At 69.8% G+C, this 23,405-nt stretch overlaps 1 protein-coding gene across 1 annotated transcript; it reads right to left on the minus strand.

Annotated features, from left to right (window-relative positions):
* Window positions 1-4,878: 4,878 nt before the first annotated feature.
* On the minus strand, window positions 4,879-23,405 carry B4GALNT1 (beta-1,4-N-acetyl-galactosaminyltransferase 1). Its single transcript, XM_058042061.1, is given in 13 exon segments — window positions 4,879-6,149; window positions 8,171-8,408; window positions 9,457-9,597; window positions 12,171-12,358; window positions 14,816-14,947; window positions 15,596-15,776; window positions 16,415-16,452; window positions 16,873-16,979; window positions 17,387-17,569; window positions 18,838-18,926; window positions 18,928-19,046; window positions 22,880-22,944; window positions 23,333-23,405. Coding segments are annotated over 11 exon segments (1,626 nt in total). The 5' UTR covers window positions 19,042-19,046; window positions 22,880-22,944; window positions 23,333-23,405; the 3' UTR covers window positions 4,879-5,934.

A 23,405-nucleotide genomic window follows, 5' to 3' on the forward strand; every position in this document is an offset into this window, starting at 1 on the left:
GGATGGGACACCAGGGATGGTGAGCACCAGGATGGTCATGGGGACATTGGGATGGGACACCAGGGATGGTGAGCACCAGGATGGTCACTGGGACATTGGGATGGGACACCAGGGATGGTGAGCACCAGGATGGTCATGGGGACATTGGGATGGGACACCAGGGATGGTGAGCACCAGGATGGTCATGGGGACATTGGGATGGGACACCAGGGATGGTGAGCACCAGGATGGTCACTGGGACATTGGGATGGGACACTGGGATGGTGAGCACCAGGATGGTCACCGGGACATTGGGATGGGACACTGGGATGGTGAGCACCAGGATGGTCACCGGGACATTGGGATGGGACACCAGGGATGGTGAGCACCAGGATGGTCACTGGGACATTGGGATGGGACACCAGGATGGTCACTGGGACATTGGGATGGGACACCGGGATGGTGAGCACCAGGATGGTCACTGGGACACTGGGATGGGACACTGGGATGGGGACATTGGGATGGTCACTGGGACATTGGGATGGGACACTGGGATGGTGAGCACCAGGATGGTCACTGGGACATTGGGATGGGACACCAGGATGGTCACTGGGACATTGGGATGGGACACTGGGATGGTGAGCACCAGGATGGTCACTGGGACATTGGGATGGGACACCAGGGATGGTCACCGGGACATTGGGATGGGACACCGGGATGGTGAGCACCAGGGTGGTCACTGGGACATTGGGATGGGACACCAGGATGGTCACTGGGACATTGGGATGGGACACTGGGATGGGGACATTGGGGTGGGACACTGGGACATTGGGATGGGACACCGGGATGGTGAGCACCAGGATGGTCACTGGGACATTGGGATGGGACACTGGGATGGGGACATTGGGATGGGACACTGGGACATAGGGATGGGACACTGGGATGGTGAGCACCAGGATGGTCACTGGGACATTGGGATGGGACACTGGGATGGTCACTAGGACATTGGGATGGGACACCAGGGATGGTGAGCACCAGGATGGTCACTGGGACATTGGGATGGGACACTGGGATGGGGACATTGGGATGGTCACTGGGACATTGGGATGGGACACTGGGATGGGTCATTGCGGTTGGGACAGTGGGGTGGGACGAAGGCAGGCCAGGACATAGAATGGGGACATTGCAATGGCCTGGACAGGACACAGCGAGGGGGACACAGGGACAGGTTTGGGAGGGGGGACAGCGACATCACCTTGGCAGCCCCATGGGTCACTCAGGAGTGGCTGCAGGGTGGCCCAACACCAGCCCTGCTGTGGCCTTGCCCCCTCAGGGGCTGTGTCCTTGTCCATGGGTGTGCAGCCTCGTGTCCATTGTGTGTCCTTGTCCTTGTCCCTGTCCTGGCGTGTCCTTGTCCTTCACTGTGGCCCCAGTCCCTGCCTGTCCCTGCCCACGTTCCTGCCACGTCCCTGTCCCCAGTGTGTCCATGCCTGTGTCCTGGGGTGTCCCTGTCCCTGCTGTGTCCCTGTCTCTGCCCTGTCTCTGTCCCTGTCCCAGCAGTGTCCCTGCCCACTCCGTGTCTGTCTCCACGTCCCTGGAGTGCCTGTCCCTGTCACATCCCTGTCCTTGTCACTGCTCTGTCGCTGTGCACCATGCCATGTCTCTGTCAGTGGTCTCTCCTTGTCCCCCGTGTGTCCCATTGTCCCCTTGGCCTTGGCCCTGGCATGTCCATGACCGTGGCGTGTCCCTTCCCATGTCCTGTTCTGTGTGCCGCCAACTCCCACGTCCTGCTGTGTCCCTGTCCCTGTCCCTGTCCCTGCCGTGTCCCTGTCCCTGTCCCTGTCCCCGTCCCCGTCCCTGTCCCTGTCCCTGCCGTGTCCCTGTCCCTGTCCCCATCCCTGTCCCTGTCCCTGCCGTGTTCCTGTCCCTGCCATGCCCATGCTCATGTCCCTGTCCCTGTCCCTGCCGTGTCCCTGTCCCTGTCCCTGTCCCTGTCCCTGTCCCCGTCCCCATCCCTGTCCCTGTCCCTGTCCCCGTCCCTGTCCCTGTCCCTGTCCCTGTCCCCGTCCCTGTCCCTGTCCCTGTCCCTGCCGTGTCCCTGTCCCTGTCCCTGTCCCTGTCCCTGTCCCCGTCCCCATCCCTGTCCCTGTCCCTGTCCCCGTCCCTGTCCCTGTCCCTGCCGTGTCCCTGTCCCTGTCCCTGTCCCCGTCCCCATCCCTGTCCCTGTCCCTGTCCCTGTCCCTGTCCCTGTCCCTGCCGTGTTCCTGTCCCTGCCATGCCCATGCTCATGTCCCTGTCCCTGTCCCTGCCATGCCCCTGTCCCTGTCCCTGTCCCTGTCCCCATCCCTGTCCCTGTCCCTGTCCCTGTCCCTGTCCCCATCCCTGTCCCTGCCCCTGTCCCTGTCCCTGTCCCTGTCCCTGTCCCCATCCCTGTCCCTGTCCCTGTCCCTGTCCCTGTCCCTGTCCCTGTCCCCGTCCCTGTCCCTGTCCCTGTCCCTGTCCCTGTCCCTGTCCCTGTCCCCGTCCCTGTCCCTGTCCCTGCCGTGTTCCTGTCCCTGCCATGCCCATGCTCATGTCCCTGTCCCTGTCCCTGCCATGCCCCTGTCCCTGTCCCCATCCCTGTCCCTGTCCCTGTCCCTGTCCCTGTCCCTGTCCCCATCCCTGTCCCTGCCCCTGTCCCTGTCCCTGTCCCTGTCCCCATCCCTGTCCCTGCCCCTGTCCCTGTCCCTGTCCCCGTCCCTGTCCCTGTCCCTGTCCCTGCCGTGTCCCTGTCCCTGTCCCTGTCCCTGTCCCCGTCCCCATCCCTGTCCCTGTCCCTGTCCCCGTCCCTGTCCCTGTCCCTGCCGTGTCCCTGTCCCTGTCCCTGTCCCTGTCCCCATCCCTGTCCCTGTCCCTGTCCCTGTCCCTGTCCCTGTCCCTGTCCCTGTCCCCATCCCTGTCCCTGCCCCTGTCCCTGTCCCTGTCCCTGTCCCTGTCCCTGTCCCCATCCCTGTCCCTGTCCCTGTCCCTGTCCCTGTCCCTGTCCCCATCCCTGTCCCTGCCCCTGTCCCTGTCCCTGTCCCTGTCCCTGTCCCTGTCCCCATCCCTGTCCCTGTCCCTGTCCCTGTCCCTGTCCCCATCCCTGTCCCTGCCGTGTCCTGCCAGGGCAGGAGGGACCCTGGAGGGCGCTGGGTGGGGGAGGGGGGTCCAGGGGCATTCCTGGTGAAAATCCCCCTCACCAAAGGCCACGCCCAGGAGGAACCGCACCCACTGACCACGCCCACCGACCACACCCACCGACAACACCCACTGACCGCGCCCACTGATCGCACGCCCTGGCCACTCCCACTGCCTACATACGCCAGCCCCATGTAGATTCTATTGCCCCTCCCACCCCCGAGGCCCCTCCCACCCCAAAACCCCTCGCACCCCCCATAGCCCCCACCCTGTAGCCCCTCCCATCTCATAGCCCCTCCCACCCCAAAGCCCCTCCCATCCCAACGGCCCCTCCCACCCCAAAGCTCCTCCCACTCCAAGGCCCTTCCATTCCAAGCCCCTCCCACCCCAAAGCCCCTCCTACTCCCATAGCTCCTCCCACCCCAAGGCACCGCCCACCCAAAGCCCCTCCCAAAGCCCCTCCCACCCTCATAGCCACTCCCATCCCATTGCCCCCCCAGCATAACCCCACCCACCCAAAGACCCTCCCACCCCACAGCTCCTCCCACTCCCAAAGCCCCCCCACTGCCCCTCCCACTCTAAATAGCCCCTCCCACCCTCATAGCCCCGCCCATGCCAAAAGCCCCTCCCATCCCCAAAGCCCCTCCTACCCCAAGAATCGCCCCACCCATAGCCCCTCCTACCCCCATAGCCCCTCCCACCCAAAGATCTTCCCACCTCCATAGCCCCTCCCACCCCCATAGCCCCTCCCACCCCCATAGCCCCTCCCACCCCCATAGCCCCTCCCACTCACATAGCCCCTCCCACCCCCATAGCCCCTCTCACTCCTAAAGCCCCTCCCACCCTCATAGCCCCTCCCACTCCTAAAGCCCCTCCCACTCCCAGAGCCCCTCCCACCCAAAGATCTTCCCACCCCCATAGCCCCTCCCACCCCTATAGCCCCTCCCACCCCCATAGCCCCTCCCACTCCCATAGCCCCTCCCACACCATAGCCCCTCCCACCCCATGGCCCCTCCCACTCCCAAAGCCCCTCCCACTCCCAAAGCCCCTCCCACCCCCAGAGCCCCTCCCACCCCATAGCCCCTCCCACTCCCAGAGCCCCTCCCACCCCAGAGCCCCTCCCACCCCCATAGCCCCTCCCACCCCCAGAGCCCCTCCCACTCCCAAAGCCCCTCCCACTCCCAAAGCCCCTCCCACTCCCAAAGCCCCTCCCACCCCCATAGCCCCTCCCACTCCCAAAGCCCCTCCCACCCCCATAGCCCCTCCCACTCCCATAGCCCCTCCCACCCCCAAAGCCCCTCCCACCCCAGCCCCGCCCATCCAAAGCCCCTCCCACCCCTCACAGCTCCTCCCACCCTAAAACCCCTCCTATCCCCATAGCCCCTCCCACCCCGACAGCCCCACCCACCCCAAGACCCCTCCCCCTCACGTAGCCCCGCCCACTCCGTAGCCCCTCCCCCGCCCCTCCCCCCGCCCCAAGCAGAGGCCGGCGGTTTCGGGCTGGTTAAAATCTCACCATCCATTGGGTAGAAAAGGGCGGGGGGGGGGCAGCCCCTCCCCCAGCCCCTCCCCCACCCACCCCGGGGGTCGCGGGGGTCCCGGGGGGGGGGAGGGGCCGAGACTTGGCACAAAAACCCGGGCGGCAGCGGGGGGAGGGGCGGGCGGTAGAAAACGGAGAGGGGACAACGGGGGGGGGGGGGAAGGGGACCCGGTGCGACCCCGCCATCACCCCCCCCCCCCCCCCCAAAGTACAAAAGAGCTAAAAACACCGCGGGGGGCGGGGGGACAACGGGGACCGGCGTGGTGGCACTGGGGGGTGGCCCATGGCAGTGGCCCCGGGGGGTGGCACTCGGTGATGGCCCTGGGGGTGACCCCGGGGGTGGCCACGGGGCGGGGGCGGTGTCCCGGGGGTGTCCCACAGGTGGTGGCCCATGGCGGGTGACCCTTGAGGAGGCCCATGGTGGCAGCGGCCACCCCGTGTCACCCAGTGGCCCTCTGGGCCCTGTGAGGGCAGCCGGGGGTGGGGGTGGCGGCCCGTGGGGTGCCCAAAGGGGGCAGAGCCACCCCAGGGGCGCCCCAGGCTTGGTGGCCCTGGAACGGTGTCCCTGGGGGTGGCCCATTGGGGTCTGTGGCACTGGGGTTGTGGCTGGTGGCCCACGGTTGTGGCCCTGGGGACACCGCAGGGTGGCCCAGAGAAGGTGGCCCATTGGGCTTGGTGGCCCTGGGGGTGACCCAGATGTGGCCAGTGGCCCTCCTTGTGGCCCTGGGGACATTGCAGTGGTGGCCCTGGGGGTGACCATGGAGTAGCCATGCTTGTGGCTCTGGGGACACCGCAGGCGTGGCCAGCAGCAGTGACCCTTGATGTGGCCCACGCTGGTGGCCGGGGGTCAGCGACGTCCTTGGCGTGTGCCCTGACCCCTCCTGTGCGTGGTGACCCCGTGCCACCCCCCTGTCACCCCTCTGGGGGTGGCACCACCGCAGTGCCAGCAGCCCGGTGGCACCCAGGGCCGGCCAGGACTGGTGGCCGGGGGTCAGCGACGTCCTTGGCGTGTCCTGTGACCCCCCTGGGGGCGGTGACCTGCTGCCACCTCTTGTCACCTCCCCGGGGGTGGCACCCAGGGCCGGTCAGCGGCGGCCGGGGCTGCTGGCCCTGCCCGGTGACCATGCCCGGTAACCCCGGTGGCCTCAGGGCGTCCCCGCCGGTAGCCCCGGGACGGCCCCGGTGTCCCCGCCCGGTGACCACGCCCAGCGTCCCCGCCCGGTGTCCCGGTGTCCCCGCCCGGTGTCCCGGTGTCGCCGCTAGTCGCCGGCCATGCACTTGAAGCGGTTCTTGAAGAAGAAGAGGCGCTGCTTGAGGCGCACGCTGTCGTCGCGGGCGGCCGGGTACCGGTACCGGTTGTACTGGCGCTCCCCCTCCGAGCGCCGCCACGGCAGCGCCAGCTTGGACGCGTGATCCACCACCACGTCCTCGCACGAGCCCACGTGCAGCACCCCCAGGCCGTCGATGAAGAATTCTGAGGAAGGGGGCACGGGGGGGACCCCCAAAATAATGGGATCGGAGGTGGCCTGGGGTGCCCCGGGCTGCCCCCGATGCCGGGGGGACACAGGGAGGGGGGGATGCCCCCTTGGCTCTGACCCCCCAAATTGTGGGGGACTCCAGCACCCCCCTTATCCCTGACCCCCCAAATTGTGGGGAATCCCAGTGTCCCCCCTTATCTTGGACCCCCTGACCCCCAAATTGTGGGGGACCCCAGCCCCCCCCTTGTCTCTGACCCCTGAATTTGGGGGGATCCCAGCATCCCCCTTAGCTCTGACCCCCTGACCCCATCGTGGGGGACCCTAGGACCCCCCTTATCTCTGAGCCCTGAATTGGGGGGGACCCCAGTGACCCCGTTAGACTGAGCCCTCAAACCCCCCAGACTCCTTGGGACCCCTGGGCACCCCCAGGACTCCCCTGGGACCCCCCTAGACTGAGCCCCAGACCCCCCGGACTCCTCGGGACCCCCAGACCCCTCAGGCACTCTCTTGGATTGACCCCCCCAAACCCACCAGACCCCTGAGACACCCCCAGCCCCCTCGGAGACCCCCCTGGCACCCCCTTAGACTGACCCCCAGATCCCCTAGACCCCTCAGGCACCCCCAGACCTGTCCAGGACCCCCTCAGACTGACCCCCAGACCCCTCGGGACCCCCTCTGGGATCGCCTTAGACTGAGCTCCCCAAACCCACCAGAGCCCTCGGGCACCCTCAGCGCCCTCTGGCACCTCCAGACCGGTCAGGACCCCGGGGCACCCCCAGGACCCTTCTGGTACCCCCTTAGACTGATCCTCAGCCCCCTCGAACATTCCCAAACCCCTAAGGCACCCCCAGCCCCTCGGGCACCCCCAGACCCCTCTGGTACCCCCAGACCTCTCCAGGACCCCCTCTGACTGACCACCAGACCCCTCGGGCAGCCCCAGGACCCCTCTGGGACCCCATCAGATTGACCCCCCCAGCCCCCCCAAACCCCCCATCCCCCTCAGACCCCCCCATCTCCCTCAGACCCCCCCCAGCCCCCTCAGACCCCCAAACCCCCCATCCCCCTCAGACCCCCCCATCCCCCTCAGACCCCCAAACCCCCCATCCCCCTCAGACCCCCAAACCCCCCATCCCCCTCAGACCCCCCCATCTCCCTCAGACCCCCCCCAGCCCCCTCAGACCCCCAAACCCCCCATCCCCCTCAGACCCCCCCATCCCCCTCAGACCCCCAAACCCCCCATCCCCCTCAGACCCCCAAACCCCCCATCCCCCTCAGACACCCCCAGCCCCCCCCCAGACCCCCCAGCCCCCCCAAACCCCCCCAGCCCCCTCAGACGCCCCCAGCCCCCTCAAACCCCCCACCTCCCCCAGACCCCCCAGCCCCCTCAGACCCCCCCAGCCCCTCCAAACCCCCCAGCCCCTCGAAACCCCCCAGCCCCCTCAGACCCCCCCAGCCCCTCCAAACCCCCCAGCCCCCTCAGACCCCCCAGCCCCTCCAAACCCCCCAGCCCCTCGAAACCCCCCAGCCCCCTCAGACCCCCCCAGCCCCTTCAAACCCCCCAGCCCCCTCAGACCCCTCAGACCCTCCCAGCCCCCTCAGACCCCCCCAGACCCTCAGATCCCCCCCAGCTCCCCCAAACCCCCCATCCCCCCATCCCCCTCAGACCCCCCCAGCCCCCCCAGACCCCCCTGCCCCCCCCACCCCCTCAGACCCCCCCCAGCCCCCCCAAACCCCCCATCCCCTTCAAACCCCCCATCCCCTTCAGGCATCCCCATCCTCCTCAGAGCCCCCCAGCCCCCTCAGACCCCCCCATCCCCCTCAGACCCCCCAGCCCTCCCAGACCCCCCAGTCCCTTCAGACCCCCCCAGCCCCCTCAGACCCCCCAGTCCCTTCAGACCCCCCCAGCCCCCTCAGACCTCGCATCCCCCTCAGACCCCCCAAACCCCCCAAACCCTCCATCACCCCCAGCCCCCCCAGCCCCCCCAGCCCCTCCCGTTCCCCGGTCCCCCGTGCTCACCGAGGTGCGCCACGCGGCGCAGCCGGGGGTCGAAGCCCACCTGGCGCACCTTGTCGGTGCGGGCCAGGAAGAAGTTGACCACGCCGTCGGTGACCACGCAGGCCGGGAAGCCCGCCAGGCGGTGGTGGAAGCCGGGCCGGGTCCGCAGGCAGTCCCCGCCCGCGCCGCCGCCGCGCACGCTCAGCCGCTGCCGGTACGTGGTGGTGTAGCCGGTGATCTCCCGCACCGCGCCGCCCACCTGCGGGAGCGGAGCTGGGCTGGGGAGGGGGCGCCGGGAACACCGGGACCGCCTGGGACCCACCGGAGCACCGGGGACCGCCCGGAATCGGCCGCAACCGTCCGGGAGCACCGGGACCGCCCGGGACAGCCCAGGAGCGTCCGGGACCTACGGGAGCGCCCCGGACAGCCCGGGACCACCGGGATGGACCGGGAGCGGCCGGGACTGCCCGGGACAGCCCGGGACCCAGAGGAGTGCCCGGGACCCCCAAGGACCCCCAGGACAACCCGGGACCCACGGGAGCACCGGGACAGCTCGGAACAGCCCGGGACAACCCGGGACCCACGGGAGCACCGGGACAACCCGGGACCCACGGGAGCACCCGGGACAGCCCGGAACAGCCCGGGACAACCCGGGATCCACGGGAGCACCCGGGACAGCTGGGAACAGCCCGGGACAACCCGGGACAACCCGGGACCCACGGGAGCACCGGGACAGCTCGGAACAGACCGGGACAACCCGGGATCCACAGGGATCCCCAGGACAACCCGGGACCCACGGGAGCACCGGGAGTGGCCGGGATCGACCGGGACCACCGGGATCCACGGGAGAACCGGGAGCACCGGGACAACCCGGACTGCCCGGGACACCCCAGGGATCGCCAGGAACCACCGGGATCGCCCGGGACCCACGGGAGCGCCCGGGACAGCTCGGAACAGCCCGGGATCCACAGGGATCCCCAGGGCAACCCGGCATCCACGGGAGCACCCGGAGCACCCGGGACCGCCCGGGACCACCGGGATCACCCGGGACCCACGGGGACCCCCAGGGACGCCCGGGAGAGCCCGGGATCTACGGAAGCACCCGGGACCGCCAGGACCACCCGTGCCCTCTGTACCCCCTCGTGCCCTCACCCCCTGTGCCCCCTGTACCCTCCCGGTGCCCCCCCGGTGCCCCCATCCTCCCCTGTACCCTGCAGCCCCCCGTGCCCCTCACCCCCGGTGCCCCCGATGCCCCCTGCAGCCCCCCGTACCCCCCCGGTGCCCGCCGGTGCCCGCCGTGCCCGCACCAGGTCCAGGCTGGTTCTCTCCAGCACATCCACGAGCTTCTCCAGGCGCGTGCGGGCCGTGAAGATGAAATCATCGTCCACCCACAGCACGTACTTGGTGGTCACCTGCGACACCGCCAGGTTCCTCCCGGCGAACCAGCCCTGCCAGGGGGCAGCGCGGAGCCTCGGGCACGGCCGCAGTGCCCGCAGTGCCCGCGGTGCCACCCTGAGCCCTGACAGAGCCCGTGTGCCCAATCCTGAGCCTGACAGACCCTGTGTGCCCTCGGTGCCACCCTGAGCCCTGACAGAGCCCGTGTGCCCAGCCCTGAGCCCTGACAGAGCCCGTGTGCCCTCGGTGCCACCCTGAGCCCTGACAGAGCCCGTGTGCCCAACCCTGAGCCTGACAGACCCTGTGTGCCCCATGCCCGGGTACCACAGCCCTCACAGAGCCCGTGTGCCCAGCCCTGGGACCCCACAGTCCTGACAGAACACATGTGCCCACGGTGCCACCCTGAGCCCTGATAGATCCCCGGTGCCCGCGGTGCCACCCTGAGCCCTGACAGAGCCCGTGTGCCCCATGCCCGGGTACCACAGCCCTGACAGAGCCCCGTGTGTGCCCGCGGTGCCACCCTGAGCCTGACAGAGCCCGTGTGCCCAACCCTGAGCCCTGACAGACCCCGTGTGCCCAGCCCTGGGACCCCACAGCCCTGGCAGAACGCATGTGCCCGCGGTGCCACCCTGAGCCCTGATAGACCCCAACCCTGAGCCTTACAGAGCCCGTGTGCCCGCGGTGCCACCCTGAGCCTGACAGAGCCCCGCGTGTCCTTCCCTGGGCACCCCACAGCCCGGACAGATCCCCTGTGCCCAACACCAAGATCCCCCCATGTCCCCAACCCCAGGGACCCGTGCCAACCCTGACAGGGACCCGTGCCAACCCTGACAGAGCCCGTGTCCCCTCCCCCGGGATCTCCCATGTCCCTTTCCCTGGGGTGCCCCCCATGCCCCCCGTGCCCCTTGAGCCCTGCCAACCCCCCACGAGCCCCCCGGGTTCTGTCACTTTGTCACCCCCTCGTGTGTCCCCCATGCTCTGACAGGGTTCCCGTGTTCCCCCCTCCCCATTGTCCCCATGCCCAGCGACCCCCGCCCTGCCAACCCTGCCCTGGCACCCCTCCCTGGGGGTCTCCACCCTGCCAGCCCCCCCTGCCACAGCCCCATCGGTCCCCGGTGTCCCCCTCTGTGCCATCCCAGAGCTCCATGTCCCCTCCTTTTGGGGACTTCAGTTCCTGCCAGCCCCTCGCGTGCCCCGTATGGCTTTGCCAGCCCCCCGTGTCACCTGTCGGGGTGCCCACCGCCATCCAATGTCTCTGGGGTCCCCGCAGCGCTGCCACCATCCCCTGTCCCCTGTCTGGCTCCCTGCCACCCTCCCCTGTCCTCTGCCGGGCTCCCTGCCCATCCCGTGTGCCCTGTGGGCATCTGTGCCATCCTCCCGTGTCCCACACGGCTCTCCCAGCCCCCGTGTCCCCTGCAGGGCCCCCACAGCCCTGCCACCCTCCCTTGTCCCCTGTGTGGGTCTCTGCCCGTTCTGTGTCCCCTGTTGGGGGTCCCTGCCCATCCCCTGTCCCCTGTCGGTGTCCCTGCCACCCTCCCCTGTCCCCACAGCCCTGCCACCCTCCTGTGTGCCCTGTCTGGGGTCCCTGTCACCCTCCTGTGTCCCCTGTGGGGGTCCCTGCCACCATCTGCTGTCCCCTGTCTGTGTCCCTGCCCATCCTCTGTCCCTTGAGGGAGTCCCTGCCACCCTCCCATGCCCCCTGTCTGGGTCCCTGCCACCCTCCCGTGTGCCCTGCGGGGGTCCCTGCCCATCCCATGTCCCCTGTCTGGGTCCCTGCCACCCTCCTCTGTCCCTGCCGTGTCCCTGCCCCTGCCGTGTCCCCTGTCTGTGTCCCTGTCCCCTGCGGGTGTCCCCGTCCCCTCCTCTGTCCCCTGTCTGTGTCCCTGTCCCCTGCGGGGGTCCCTACCCATCCGGTGTCCCCTGCCGTGTCCCTGCTACCCTCCCGTGTCCCCTCCCCTGTCCCCTGCCCTGTCCCTGTCCTCTGTCCCCTGCGGGTGTCCCTGCCACTGTCCCCTGCCCCTCTCCTGTCCCCTGGGGTGTCCCCTGTCCCCTGGGGTGTCCCCTGTCCCCTGGGGTGTCCCTGCCCCTCCCGTGTCCCCTCCCCTGTCCCCCGCCCTGTCCCTGAACCTGTCCCCTGGGGGTGTCCCTGCCACTGTCCCTTGTCCCCTCCCGTGACCCCTCCCCTGTCCCCTGCCTCTGTCCTGTCGCCTGCCCTGTCCCTGTCCCCTGTCCGTGTCCCTGCCACTGTCCCCTGTCCCTGTCCCCTGGGATGTCCCTGCCACTGTCCCCCGCCCCTCCCCTGTCCCCTGGGGTGTCCCCTGTCCCCTGCCCTGTCCGTGTCCCCTGGGGTGTCCCTGCCCCTCCCGTGTCCCCTCCCGTGTCCCCTGGGGTGTCCCCCGTGCCCCGCCCTGTCCCTGTCCGTGTCCCCTGGGGTGTCCCCTGTCCCCTGCCCCTCTCCTGTCCCCGCGGGTGTCCCCTGTCCCCTGCCCCTCTCCTGTCCCCTGGGGTGTCCCTGCCCCTCCCGTGTCCCCTCCCCTGTCCCCTGGGGTGTCCCTGCCCCTCCCCTGTCCCCTGGGGTGTCCCCCGTGCCCCGCCCTGTCCGTGTCCGTGTCCCCTGGGGTGGCACCTTGCCGAAGGGCATGAGGTAGTGCTCCAGGTGCGGCCCTGCCAGGGGCTCGGGTCTCTGGCTGTCGTCGGCCACCACGATGGTGACCGAGGGGTAGAAGCGGCGGATGCTGGCGATGAGGCCCCGCAGTTTGTCATAGCGCAGGAACGTCTTGGTGGCCACGGTCACCAGCGCCGAGATGTTGTACCCTGGGGGGGGAGAGCTGAACTGGGGGGACTGGGAGCGCTGGGAGCTGAACTGGGGGGACTGGGAGTGCTGGGAGCTGAACTGGGAGCACTGGGAGTGCTGGGAGCTGAACTGGGAGTGCTGGGAGCTGAACTGGGAGTGCTGGGAGCTGAACTGGGAGCACTGGGAGCTGAACTGGGAGCACTGGGAGCCTGAACTGGGAGTGCTGGGAGCACTGGGAGCCTGAACTGGGAGTGCTGGGAGCACTGGGAGCCTGAACTGGGAGGAGTGGGGAGTGCTGGGAGCCTGAACTGGGAGCACTGGGAGTGCTGGGAGCTGAACTGGGGGAGCTGGGAGCACTGGGAGCTGAACTGGGGGAGCTGGGAGCACTGGGAGCTGAACTGGGGGGACTGGGAGCGCTGGGAGCTGAACTGGGAGCGCTGGGAGCGCTGGGAGCTGAACTGGGAGCGCTGGGAACCTGAACTGGGAGCACTGGGAGCGCTGGGAGCTGAACTGGGGGAGCTGGGAGCACTGGGAGCTGAACTGGGAGTGCTGGGAGCTGAACTGGGAGCACTGGGAGTGCTGGGAGCTGAACTGGGAGCGCTGGGAGTGCTGGGAGCTGAACTGGGAGCGCTGGGAGTGCTGGGAGCTGAACTGGGAGCACTGGGAGTGCTGGGAGCTGAACTGGGAGCATTGGGAACCTGAACTGGGAGCGCTGGGAGCTGAACTGGGAGCGCTGGGAGCTGAACTGGGAGCACTGGGAACCTGAACTGGGAGTGCTGGGAGCTGAACTGGGAGTGCTGGGAGCTGAACTGGGGGGGCTGGGAGTGCTGGGAGCCTGAACTGGGAGGAGTGGGGAGCACTGGGAGACTGAACTGGGAGCACTGGGAGCACTGGGAGCACTGGGAGCCTGAGCTGGGAGCACTGGGAGCCTGAACGGGGAGGAGTGGGAGCCCTGGGAGCCTGAACTGGGAGCGCTGGGGGTGCTGGGAGCCTGAACTGGGAGTGCTGGGAGCTGAACTGGGAGGAGTGGGGAGCACTGGGAGCCTGAACTGGGAGCACGGGGAACCTGAACTGGGAGCACTGGGAGCACTGGGAGCCTGAACTGGGAGTGCTGGGAGCTGGGCGGGGGGCTGGGAGCCTGAACTGGGAGGGCTGGGAGCATTGGGAGCTGAACTGGGGGGACTGGGAGTGCTGGGAGCCCAAACTGGGAGTGCTGGGAGTTAAACCAGGGGGCTGGGATCTGAACTGGGAGTGCTGGGAGCCCGAACTGGGAGCCTGAACTGGGAGTGCTGGGAGCTGAACTGGGAGCCTGAACTGGGAGCACTGAGCACCCACATTGGCAGGGTTGGGCTCCGACACTGGGACTGGGAACACTGGCAGGGCTGGGGCACTGACACTGGCAGAACCAGCTGTCTGCAGCACTGGGGGCACTGGGATTCTGGCACTGGGGGCACTGGGGTCCTGGCACTGGGGGCATTGGGGGCACTGGGAACACTGGGGTCCTGGCACTGGGGGCATTGGGGGCACTGGGGGCATTGGGGGCACTGGGGGCACTGGGAGCACTGGGGTCCTGGCACTGGGGGCATTGGGGGCACTGGGGGCACTGGGAGCACTGGGGTCCTGGCACTGGGGGCATTGGGAACACTGGGATCCTGCCTCTGGGAACACTGGGAGCACTGAGGGCACTGGGGGCATTTGGGGCACTGGGATTCTGGCACTGGGGGCATTTGGGGGCACTGGGATTCTGGCACTGGGGGCATTGGGGGCACTGGGATTCTGGCACTGGGGGCATTTGGGGGCACTGGGGGCATTGGGGGCACTGGGGACACTGGGAGCACTGGGAGTCTGGCACTGGAGGAACTGGGAGCACAGGGAACACTGGGATCCTGGCATGGGGGCACTGGGAGTTTGGCACTGGGGAGCACTGGGAACACTGGGATCCTGGCACGGGGGGCACTGGGAGCACCAGGAGCACTGAACGTCCCCACCGAGAGCACTGGGACTGTCCCAAGGAGCCGGGATGGGAGCACTGGGAGCACTGGGAGCACTGGGAGCACTGGGGGAACTGAGAATCTGGCACTGGGAACACTGGGGGCACTGGGAGCACTGGGAACACTGGGGGAACTGAGAATCTGGCACTGGGGGCACTGGGAGCACTGGGAACACTGGGGGAACTGAGAATCTGGCACTGGGGGCACTGGGAGCACTGGGAACACTGGGAGCACTGGGAGCACTGGGGGAACTGAGAATCTGGCACTGGGGGCACTGGGGGCACTGGGAGCACTGGGAACACTGGGGGAACTGAGAATCTGGCACTGGGGGCACTGGGGGCACTGGGAGCACTGGGGGAACTGAGAATCTGGCACTGGGAGCACTGGGAGCACTGGGGGAACTCGGGATCTGGCACTGGGGGCACTGGGGGCACTGGGGGCACTGGGGCGGGCCGGGCCGCTATCGGTGCTCACCCCGGTGCTCACCCCCGTCCCCGCTGTCGCTGTCGCTGTCCCCGTCGCTGTCGCCGGCGCTGCCCGGGCCGTACAGGCGGGGCGTGGGCGGGTGCCGGATGCGGATGGCGAAGGCGGCGGAGTGACCGTCGGTGGAGAACTGCACTGCAGGGGGAGCGGCGGCTGGGCACGGGGCACCGGGGGCACCGGGGGCACGGGGGGCACCGGGGGGTGTGAGGGGCACGGGGGGGCGGGGGGCATCGGGGGCACCGGCGGCACCGAGGAGCACGAGGGGGGCGTGGAGGACACGGGGGGCACAGGGGGGCATCGGGGGGCACGGGGTGCGAGGAGGGCGTGGGGGGCACTGGGGGCACGGGGGGACACGGGGAATGACGGGGGCATCGGGGGCACCGCGAATCCCAGGGATCCCCCGAGTGTCCCTGAGGGCATTGAGGGTACCCCAAAGTGTCCCTGTGGGTATCAGGGACCCGGGGGTGTCACTGGGGGTCACACGCGTGTCCCTGTGGGCATTGTGGATTCGGGGGTGTCCCTGTGGGCATTGGGGATACCCCGAGTGTCCCTGTGGGCACTGAGGACCCTGGGGTGTCCTTGTGGGCAGTGAGGGTCCCACGAATGTCTCTGTGGGCACCGGGGATACTCCGAGTGTCCTTGCGGGGCTGACGGCGGGAATTGGGCAACCAGGGGGGTTCGGGGGGTCCGGGGGTCGTTGGGGGTGCCAAGAGCGCCGGGGTCCGGGGGGTTCCCAAGGTTCTGGGGGTGCCGGTGCCCCCGGGCCGAGCCCCCCGTACGCACCGATGTCGGCGGTGTCGGGGTGGAACTGGGTGTTGGTGTAGGTCACGAACTGCAGCTGCCGGTTCAGGTGGTCCAGGTGGGCGGCGGCCAAGGACAGGTGCGGCTGCCCCTCCCCCCGCAGCGCCACGCCCTCCACCTCGGCCGCCACCGCCAGCGTCCCCAGCGAGGCCGTCAGGTTCACCTGGGGGCGGCACGTCACGGGGGGCCCGGCAGGGACCCCCAAAAACGGGGAGGGGGCGCACGGGAGGGGGGGTGCGCGACAAACCCGGCCCGGCCCCTCCACGGCCCCGCCCACCCGCAGGGCCACGCCCACAGACCGGACAGGCCACGCCCACAGAACGGGCAGGCCACGCCCACAGAGCTGATAGGCCACGCCCACAGAACGGACAGGCCACGCCCACAGAACGGACAGGCCACGCCCACATAAGGGACAGGCCACGCCCACATAAGGGGCAGGCCACTCCCACAGAGCGGATAGGCCACTCCCACAGAGCGGACAGGCCGCACCCACAGAACGGACAGGCCACGCCCACAGAGCGGATAGGCCACTCCCACAGAGCGGTCAGGCCACGCCCACAGAGCGGATAGGCCACTCCCACAGAGCGGATAGGCCACTCCCACAGAGCGGTCAGGCCACGCCCACAGAACGGACAGGCCACGCCCATGCCGGCCAGCACCGCCCATTTCAAACACGCCCCGCCCCATTCCAGTCAAGCCCCGCCCATTTCCAGTTAAGCCTCTCCCATTCCAGTCAAGCCACGCCCGTTCCAGTCAAGCCCCGCCCCCTCCCAGCCCTCCCCGTGCCCCCCCCGCCCTCACCTGGTACCTGTTCCTGGCCGGCGCCTGCAGGCTGAGCCCTGGGGGGGGGGGCGGGACACGGGGGTGAGGCCGGGAGACCCCGCAGGGACCCCCTGACCCCCTGAACCCCCCCCCCAGAGCCACCCGGGGGTCCCCCCTGCCCAGGGACACCCCCCAATCCCCGTGCCCCTCCATCCCATCCCATCCCATCCCCGTGCCCCCCCCCCGACCCTGTGCTGTCCTACTGGGGGGCACTGGGGGCACTGGGAGGAGCTCCCACCCCTCCGTTTCCCCCATCCTGTGCCCACCACCCTCGTGCCCCCCTCCTTGACCCGGTGCCCCCCAGCCCCGTGCCCATCCCCGTGCCCCCCTCGTTGACCCGGTGCCCCCCAGCCCCGTGCCCATCCCCGTGCCCCCCTCGTTGACCCGGTGCCCCCCAGCCCCGTGCCCATCCCCGTGCCCCCCTCGTTGACCCTCACCGGGCACCAGCACCGTCTGCAGCGGCCGCACCTCCACCCCCTGCGCCGGGTACTCCAGCGGGGAGTTGGCCGGGACGATCAGCAGCCGGTCCGCGGGGGTCTGCACCCTGCCGGGGGGGCACCGGGGCTTCAAACGGGGGATCCCGGGGGGTCCCACACCCGGCCAGGGGATCCCGGGGGTCTCACACCCAGCCAGGGGGCCCCAGCCTCGCCCCGTGCTGGCCGAGGGGTCCCGCGGTGCCCCGGGGGTCGCTCCCGCTCTCAGCCCCGGGGGTCGCTCCCGTTCTGAGTCCCGGGGGTCGCCTGCTCTGAGCCCCCGGGGGTCCTTCCCGCTCTCAGCTCCGGGGGTCCCTGCCGCTCTGTGATCCCGGAGGTCTCTCCGGTTCTGATCCCCGGGGGTCTCTCCGGTTCTGATCCCGGGGGTCCCTCCCCTCTGATCCCGGGGGTCTCTCCCCTCTGATCCCGGGGGTCCCTCCCGCTCTCTGATCCCGGGGGTCGCTCCGGTGGCGCTCACCGGTTCCGGTAGTTGCGGTACTCGCGCTCCCGCTCCCGCAGCTGCCGCGGCCGCTCCCCGGGGCTGAAGGCGCTGGCGAAGTCGAGCCCCGCCGGGCCGGGCCCGAAGAGGCGCCGGTGCAGCGGCAGCGCCAGCCCCGCCTCGGCCTCCGCCTCGCACGAGCAGCCGTTCCTGGGCAGCAGCCTGTGGCGACAGGGCCGCTGGCACCGACGGCAGCGGCGACAGAGCCGCCACGCGGGGAGCGGCACCGCCCTGGCACCGCCTGTCCCCATGGGGCACCGCCCTGGCACCGCCCTGGCACCGCCTGTCCCCATGGGGCACCGCCCTGGCACCGCCTGTCCCCATGGGGCACCGCCCTGGCACCGCCCTGGCACCGCCTGTCCCCATGGGGCACCGCCCCGGCACCTCCTATCCCTCCCTGTCCCCGCTGGCACCGCCCTGGTGCCACCCTGGCACCTCCTGTCACTGCCTATCTCTGTGTGGCACCGCCCTGGCACCTCCTGTCCCCATCGGGCACCACCCTGGCACCGTCCCGACACCTCCTATCCCTCCCTGTTCCCGCTGGCACCGCCCTGGCACCTCCTGTCCCTGCCTGTCACTGTGTGTCACTGCCCTGGCACCTCCTGTTCCTCCTTGTCCCCACGTGTCACCACCCCAACACCTCCTGTCGCTGCCTATCCCCGCTGGCACGGCCCTGGCACCGCCTTGGCATCGCCCTGGCACCTCCTGTCCTCACGTGTCATCGCCCTGGCACGGCCCTGGCACCGCCTTGGCATCGCCCTGGCACCTCCTGTCCTCATGTGTCATCGCCCTGGCACCTCCTGTCCCTGCGTGGCACCGCCCTGGCACCGCCCTGGCACCTCCTGGCCTCATTTGTCACCCCATCCTTGGGTACCCCCATCCTTGGGCACCCCCATCCTTGGGTACCCCCATCTTTGGGTACCCCCCATCTTTGGGTGCCCCCCACCCTTGGGTGCCCCCACCCTTGAGTACCTCCAGCCTGCAGGTGCCATCGTCTCGGTGCCCCCACCCTTGGGTACCCCCACCCTTGGGTACCCCCTCGCTGCCATGCCCCAGCCCCGGGGTTCCCAGGCCCCATGCCCCCGATGCCCGCACACTTGGGTGCCCCCACCCCGCAGGTGCCACCCTCTCGGTGCCCCCAACCCCTGGGTACCCCCCCTCAGTGCCCCCAACCCTTGGGTACCTCCCCGGTGCCCTCCACCCTCTCGGTGCCCCCCATCTTTGGGTAGCCTTGCGTGCCCTCCCCGGTGCCCCCATCCTTGGATACCCCCACCCTGCACGTGCCACCCTCCCGGTGCCCCCCCCACTCTTGGGTACCCCCACCATTGGGTGCCCCCCACTACCCCTACCCCTGGGTGCCCCCCACCCTTGTGTACCCCACATTGCCCCCCCACCCCCGGGTGCCCCCCACCCCGGGTGCCCGTCCTTACTCCATGACCTCCTCCTTGACCCGGAAGGGCACGTGGGGGTAGGCGCGGCCGGGGGGCCCCGGGGGGGGCGGCAGCCGCTCGGGGGGGGGGGCGGCGCAGGTCCACGCTGGGGGGGCCCTTGGGGGCCCAGAGGTGCAGGAGCAGCGCGGCCAGCGAGGCCGAGGCCAGCAGCAGCAGGCACAGAGCCCGCTGCGCCCCCCGCATCCTGCCTGGGGGGCACAGGGACACCCGGGTCACCAGGGCACCACAGTGTCACCTGGGTCACCGCTGCGCCCCCCGCATCCTGCCTGGGGACAGACGGGGACACCGGGGTCACCAGGGTCACCAGGGGCACCACAGTGTCACCGCTGCGCCCCCCGCATCCTGCCTGGGGACAGACAGGGACACCCGGGTCACCAGGGCACCGCAGTGTCACCAGGGCACCACAGTGTCACCAGTGTCACCACTGTGCCCCCCGCATCCTGCCTGGGGACAGACAGGGACACTGGTGTCACATGGGGAACCACAGTGTCACCAGTGTCACCGCTGCGCCCCCCGCATCCTGCCTGGGGACAGACAGGGACACCGGGGTCACCAGGGCACCACAGTGTCACCGCTGTGCCCCCCGCATCCTGCCTGGGGACAGGGACACCGGGGTCACCAGGGCACCACAGTGTCACCGCTGTGCCCCCCGCATCCTGCCTGGGGACAGACAGGGACACCGGGGTCACCAGGGCACCACAGTGTCACCAGGGTCACCGCTGTGCCCCCTACATCCTGCCTGGGGACAGACGGGGACACCCGGGTCACCAGGGCACCACAGTGTCACCAGGGTCACCGCTGCGCCCCCCGCATCCTGCCTGGGGACAGACGGGGACACCGGGGTCACATGGGGAACCACAGTGTCACCTGGGTCACCGGTGCGCCCCCCGCATCCTGCCTGGGGACAGACAGGGACACCGGGGTCACCAGGGCACCACAGTGTCACCAGGGCACCACAGTGTCACCAGGGGCACCACAGTGTCACCAGTGTCACCGCTGTGCCCCCCGCATCCTGCCTGGGGGGCACAGGGACACCCGGGTCACCAGGGACACCCAGTAACACCCAGTGTCACCACTGTGCCCCCCACATCCTGCCTGGGGACAGACGGGGACACCGGGGTCACCAGGGGCACCAGGGGCACCACAGTGTCACCACTGCGCCCCCCCGCATCCTGCCTGGGGACAGACGGGGACACCGGGGTCACCAGGGCACCACAGTGTCACCAGGGTCACCGCTGTGCCCCCTACATCCTGCCTGGGGACAGACGGGGACACCGGGGTCACCAGGGCAGCACAGTGTCACCAGTGTCACCACTGTGCCCCCCGCATCCTGCCTGGGGACAGACAGGGACACCCGGGTCACCAGGGCACCGCAGTGTCACCAGTGTCACCACTGTGCCCCCCGCATCCTGCCTGGGGACAGGGGGACAGGGACACCGCTGTCACCGGTGTCACCACAGGGACCCCCAGTGCTCTCCAGTGTCACCGCAGGGACCCCCCCAGGGCAACCCAGCCCTTCCCAGTAACACCCAGCGACCCTCGGTGTCACCAATGTCGCCACTGCGCCCCCCCCGCGTCCTGCCTGGGGAGGGACAGGGACAGCGGCACTGCAGGGACCCAGCCCCTCCCAGTGACCCCCGGTGCCACCAGTGCCCCCCGGGACAACTCAACCCCCCCTCAGTGCCCCCCAACACCACCCAGCCCCTCCCAGTGACCCCCGGTGCCACCAGTGCCCCCCGGGGCAGCTCAACCCCCCCTCAGTGCCCCCCAACACCACCCAGCCCCTCCCCAGTGTCCCCAGCGCCTCCCCCGTGCCCACGGGGTGAGCCAGCCCCTCCCAGTGACAGCCAGGCCCTCCCTGTGCCACCACCAGTGCCCCCCGGTGCCCCCAGTGCCACCAGTGCCCCCAGGGCAGGCCAGCTCCTCTCGGTGTCCCCAGTGTCACCAGGGCAACCCAGCCCCTCCCAGTGACGCCCAGTGACGCCTGGAGCCTCCCAGTGACAGCAGCGTCACCAGTGCCCCAGTGCAGCCCAGTACAGCCCAGTGCCCCCCAGTGCCCCCCAGTGCAGCCCAGCCCCTCCCAGTCCCTCCCAGTGCCCCCCAGTACAGCCCAGTCCCCCCCAGTGCCCTCCCAGTACAGCCCAGTGCCTCCCAGTGCCGCCCAGTACAGCCCAGTCCCTCCCAGTGCCCCCCAGTACAGCCCAGTCCCCCCCAGTGCTCTCCCAGTACAGCCCAGTCCCTCCCAGTGCCCCCAGTACAGCCCAGTCCCCCCCAGTGCCCTCCCAGTACAGCCCAGTGCCGCCCAGTGCAGCCCAGCCCCTCCCAGTGCCCCCCAGTGCCCCCCAGTACAGCCCAGTCCCCCCCAGTGCCCTCCCAGTACAGCCCAGTGCCCCCCAGTACAGCCCAGTCCCTCCCAGTGCCCCCCCAGTACAGCCCAGTGCCCCCCAGTGCCCCCAGTACAGCCCAGTCCCTCCCAGTGCCCCAGTACAGCCCAGTCCCCCCCAGTGCCCCCCAGTACAGCCCAGTGCCGCCCAGTACAGCCCAGTGCCCCCCAGTGCCCCCCAGTGCCCCCCAGTACAGCCCAGCCCCTCCCAGTGCCCCCCAGTACAGCCCAGTGCCCCCCAGTACAGCCCAGTCCCCCCCAGTGCCCCCAGTACAGCCCAGTCCCTCCCAGTGCCCCCCCAGTACAGCCCAGTGCCCCCCAGTGCCCCCAGTACAGCCCAGTGCCCCCCAGTGCCCCCCAGTACAGCCCAGTGCCCCCAGTACAGCCCAGTCCCTCCCAGTGCCCCCAGTACAGCCCAGTGCCCCCCAGTGCCCCCAGTACAGCCCAGTCCCCCCCAGTGCCCCCAGTACAACCCAGTACAGCCCAGTGCCCCCCAGTACAGCCCAGTCCCTCCCAGTGCCCCCAGTACAGCCCAGTGCCCCCCAGTGCCCCCCCAGTACAGCCCAGTCCCTCCCAGTGCCCCCCCAGTACAGCCCAGTGCCCCCCAGTGCCCCCAGTACAGCCCAGTGCCGCCCAGTACAGCCCAGCCCCTCCCAGTGCCCCCAGTACAGCCCAGTCCCCCCCAGTGCCCCCCAGTGCCCCCCAGTACAGCCCAGTCCCTCCCAGTGCCCCAGTACAGCCCAGTCCCTCCCAGTGCCCCCCCAGTACAGCCCAGTGCCCCCCAGTGCCCCCAGTACAACCCAGTACAGCCCAGCCCCTCCCAGTGCCCCCAGTACAGCCCAGCCCCTCCCAGTCCCTCCCAGTGCCCCCAGTACAGCCCAATTCCTCCCTGTACAAACCAGTGCCCACAGCACCTCCCAGTGATTCCCAGTACAAACCAGTGCCCACAGCACCTCCCAGTGATTCCCAGTACAAACCAGTGCCCACAGCACCCCCCAGTGATTCCCAGTACAAACCAGTGCCGGGCACCATCCCTCAGTCCCTGCTCTGCCTCCAGCGTTCCCCAGCACTCCCAGTGCTCCCAGTTCATCCCAGTGCTCCCAGTTCATCCCAGTGCCCCCTCAGTGCCCCCTTTCTGCTGTGCTCGGACCCCTCCATCCCTTCCCAGTTCTCCCAGTGCAAACCAGTGCCCCCAATTCTCCCAGTGCTCCCAGTTCCCCCAGTTCCCCCAGTTCCCCCAGTGCTCCCAATTCTCCCAATTCTCCCAGTTCTCCCAGTTCCCCCAGTTTCCCCAGTGCCCCCAATTCTCCCAGTTCTCCCAGTCCCCCCAGTTCCCCCAGTTCCCCCAATTCTCCCAGATCTCCCAATTCTCCCAGTTCCCCCAGTTCCCCCCAGTCCCCCCAATTCTCCCAGTGCCCCCAATTCTCCCAGTGCCCCCAGTTCTCCCAGTGCCCCCAGTTCTCCCAGTGCCCCCAATTCTCCCAGTTCTCCCAATTCTCCCAGTTCCCCCAGTTCTCCCAGTGCCCCCAATTCTCCCAGTGCCCCCAATTCTCCCAGTGCCCCCAGTTCCCCCCAGTGCCCCCAATTCTCCCAGTTCTCCCAATTCTCCCAGTGCCCCCAGTGCCCCCGTGCCCTCACCTGGGGGTGGGCGCAGCTCCGGGGGGCTCAGCCCTCCCTCATGGCTCTGCCCCCGCAGCTCCGGCCTGGGGACACGGGCACGGTGTCGGGCCGGGGGGGGCTCAGCCCGGGATCGCCCCCGGCCCCCCCCGGGCGTGGCCGCACCGGGGCCGCCCCCGCCCCCCCCCGGGGCTCCCCCAAAGGCAGGGCCGGGGCAGCCGTGACGTGAGAGGGGCTGGGGGCGGCTGGGGGGGGCAGGGAGGGGCCTGGGGGTACCGGGGGGGGGCTCGGGGGATGCGGGGCTCGGGGGGGGCTGGGGCCGTTCGGGGGATGCGGGGGATGCCGGGGGGGGATGCGGGTTTGGGGGTGTCCGGGGGGAGAAGCGGCGATGTCGCAGCCGCGACAGGGCCACGGCAGGTGCCATCCATCCACCCCCATCGCGACACGTCGCGACAGGAGCGGCCCCGGCCCTACCTGGCTCCGCTGGCGGATCCCGGCGCTCCGCGGCCGCAAGCGGCACCGGCACCGGAGCGGGCGGCGAGGGCGC

Source organism: Melospiza georgiana, chromosome 29 (assembly GCF_028018845.1).
Source record: "Melospiza georgiana isolate bMelGeo1 chromosome 29, bMelGeo1.pri, whole genome shotgun sequence".
In the NCBI taxonomy this organism is placed as follows: Eukaryota; Metazoa; Chordata; class Aves; order Passeriformes; family Passerellidae; genus Melospiza; species Melospiza georgiana.